Source organism: Palaemon carinicauda, chromosome 3 (assembly GCF_036898095.1).
Source record: "Palaemon carinicauda isolate YSFRI2023 chromosome 3, ASM3689809v2, whole genome shotgun sequence".
Classification (NCBI taxonomy): domain Eukaryota; kingdom Metazoa; phylum Arthropoda; class Malacostraca; order Decapoda; family Palaemonidae; genus Palaemon; species Palaemon carinicauda.
In genome coordinates, this window is record NC_090727.1 from 102,914,983 (window position 1) to 102,916,668 (window position 1,686).

Consider the following 1,686-nt stretch of genomic DNA (forward strand, 5'->3'; position numbering starts at 1 on the left):
ACAAATGCCATAAAATTATCAATTCCAAAGAACTATTCAACACCATACAACACCTAGCACCTACTTCTCATTCACTCAGTGTGATGGTTGAAATTGTTTTGCAGCCATAAGTCTATCAAAGCGAGGACCAGTGTTTGATAGGCAACACCTCATGTCAGTATCGATGACAAGCCTATTGGGTGCCTTTGTTTTCAGTGCAACCATTGCTGAGAATCCAACCTCGCATCAGTAGGTTGACGGGGACTGAATCAACATGGTTAATGCACGCATCGAGAGAATAGGACAGTAGTCCTTCACTTTTGCCCAAAATGTTAGGAGCTCTTGTTCGGCAAAATCGACTTTAAGCTGAGAATCCTCATGAATTTGATAAAATTCTACCTTAGCAGCAATATCAGTATCACTGATGGCACTATCCTTTACTGAAAAGGGTCTATAGATCCACGCACCAGTACAGCGGTCGTTTAGTCCTGGAAAGTAATTTTCGATGGCGTCATTTACTGCCAAAAGATGAGTGGAGATCTCCTCACGGAAACTACATTCAGCATCTGGCATGGAACCCAGGAGAGTCATCATCTCCGTGAAGAAAGTGATGTCACCGTCTTGAACTCTTTTCTGGTAAAGTTGAATTTTAGACTTGAACGCTGCCACTTTGTCCCGAGCTGTGTACATCATTGTAACGTTTCCTTGGATTGAAGTATTCAGAGAATTTACTTCCAAGAAGAAATCTGCCAAGTAGGCAACCTTTGTTACAAAACAATCATCCTGCATCTTTTCATGAAGAAGATTCTCCTTTGCCATATGACCACGTTCCAACAGCATTGTTATTTCTTCGCGAAGTTGTAGCACGCGATTTAAAACTTTGCCGCGTGAGAGCCAACGTACCTCTGTATGAAATAGTAGAACAGAAAATTCAGCACCCATTTCTTCACATAGCAATTTAAAAATCCTTGAAGTTATTGCACTTCCTCGTATATGGTTCACAATCTTTACAACGTCAGTAAGCACTTCTTGAAGTCCAGGTGGGAGATTCTTCATTGCCAAAGCATACCGATGAAGCATACAGTGAGTGAAAGAGACATGTGGAGCGGCATTCTTCATGAAGGCTTTGAAGCCCGATTTGCAGCCGGCCATAGAAGGAGCTCCATCTGTACACACTCCAACAAGTGCGTCCCAACCTAGTTCGTGCTTAAGGAGAAAGGCTTCAAGGATTTTGAAAATATCTTTTCCACGAGTGGTTGTGGCCAGTGGTTCATAGAATATGTACTCGTCTTTCATAACTTTCACGTCAAGGTAACGAACATAAACAATAAGTTGGGAACATGAGAGCAACATCCGTTGACTCGTCCAGTTGCAATGAATAGACTGGGCTACTCCTCACAGCAGCCACTACTTGCAGCATAATATCGTCACTCATGTCCGAGATCCGACTCCTGACTGTATCATTCGAAAGGGAAATAGCCCTCATCTTGTTTGCCTGCTGTTCTCCAAGAATTACCTTCGTTGCTTCCAGAATGCAAGGCTTAATCAAGTCTTCGCCAATATTATGAGGTTTCTTGGTCTTAGCAATTTTTTAGAGCAATTCTGTATGAAACCTCCAACGCTGCTTTATTCTGACAAGCAAAGTGACCAGTGGAATCGATGCGACTGGCCTTCAGGGCAGCTTCTTTTTGCTTGAAATAGTCCAAG

At 42.6% G+C, this 1,686-nt stretch overlaps 1 protein-coding gene across 1 annotated transcript; it reads right to left on the reverse strand.

The window, feature by feature from the left end:
* Nucleotides 1-225: 225 nt before the first annotated feature.
* LOC137633148 (protein FAM200C-like) lies at nt 226-1,332 on the reverse strand. Its single transcript, XM_068365309.1, has one exon. The coding sequence runs from the start codon at nt 1,330-1,332 to the stop codon at nt 226-228; it is 1,107 nt and encodes a 368-aa protein (XP_068221410.1).
* Nucleotides 1,333-1,686: the final 354 nt, after the last annotated feature.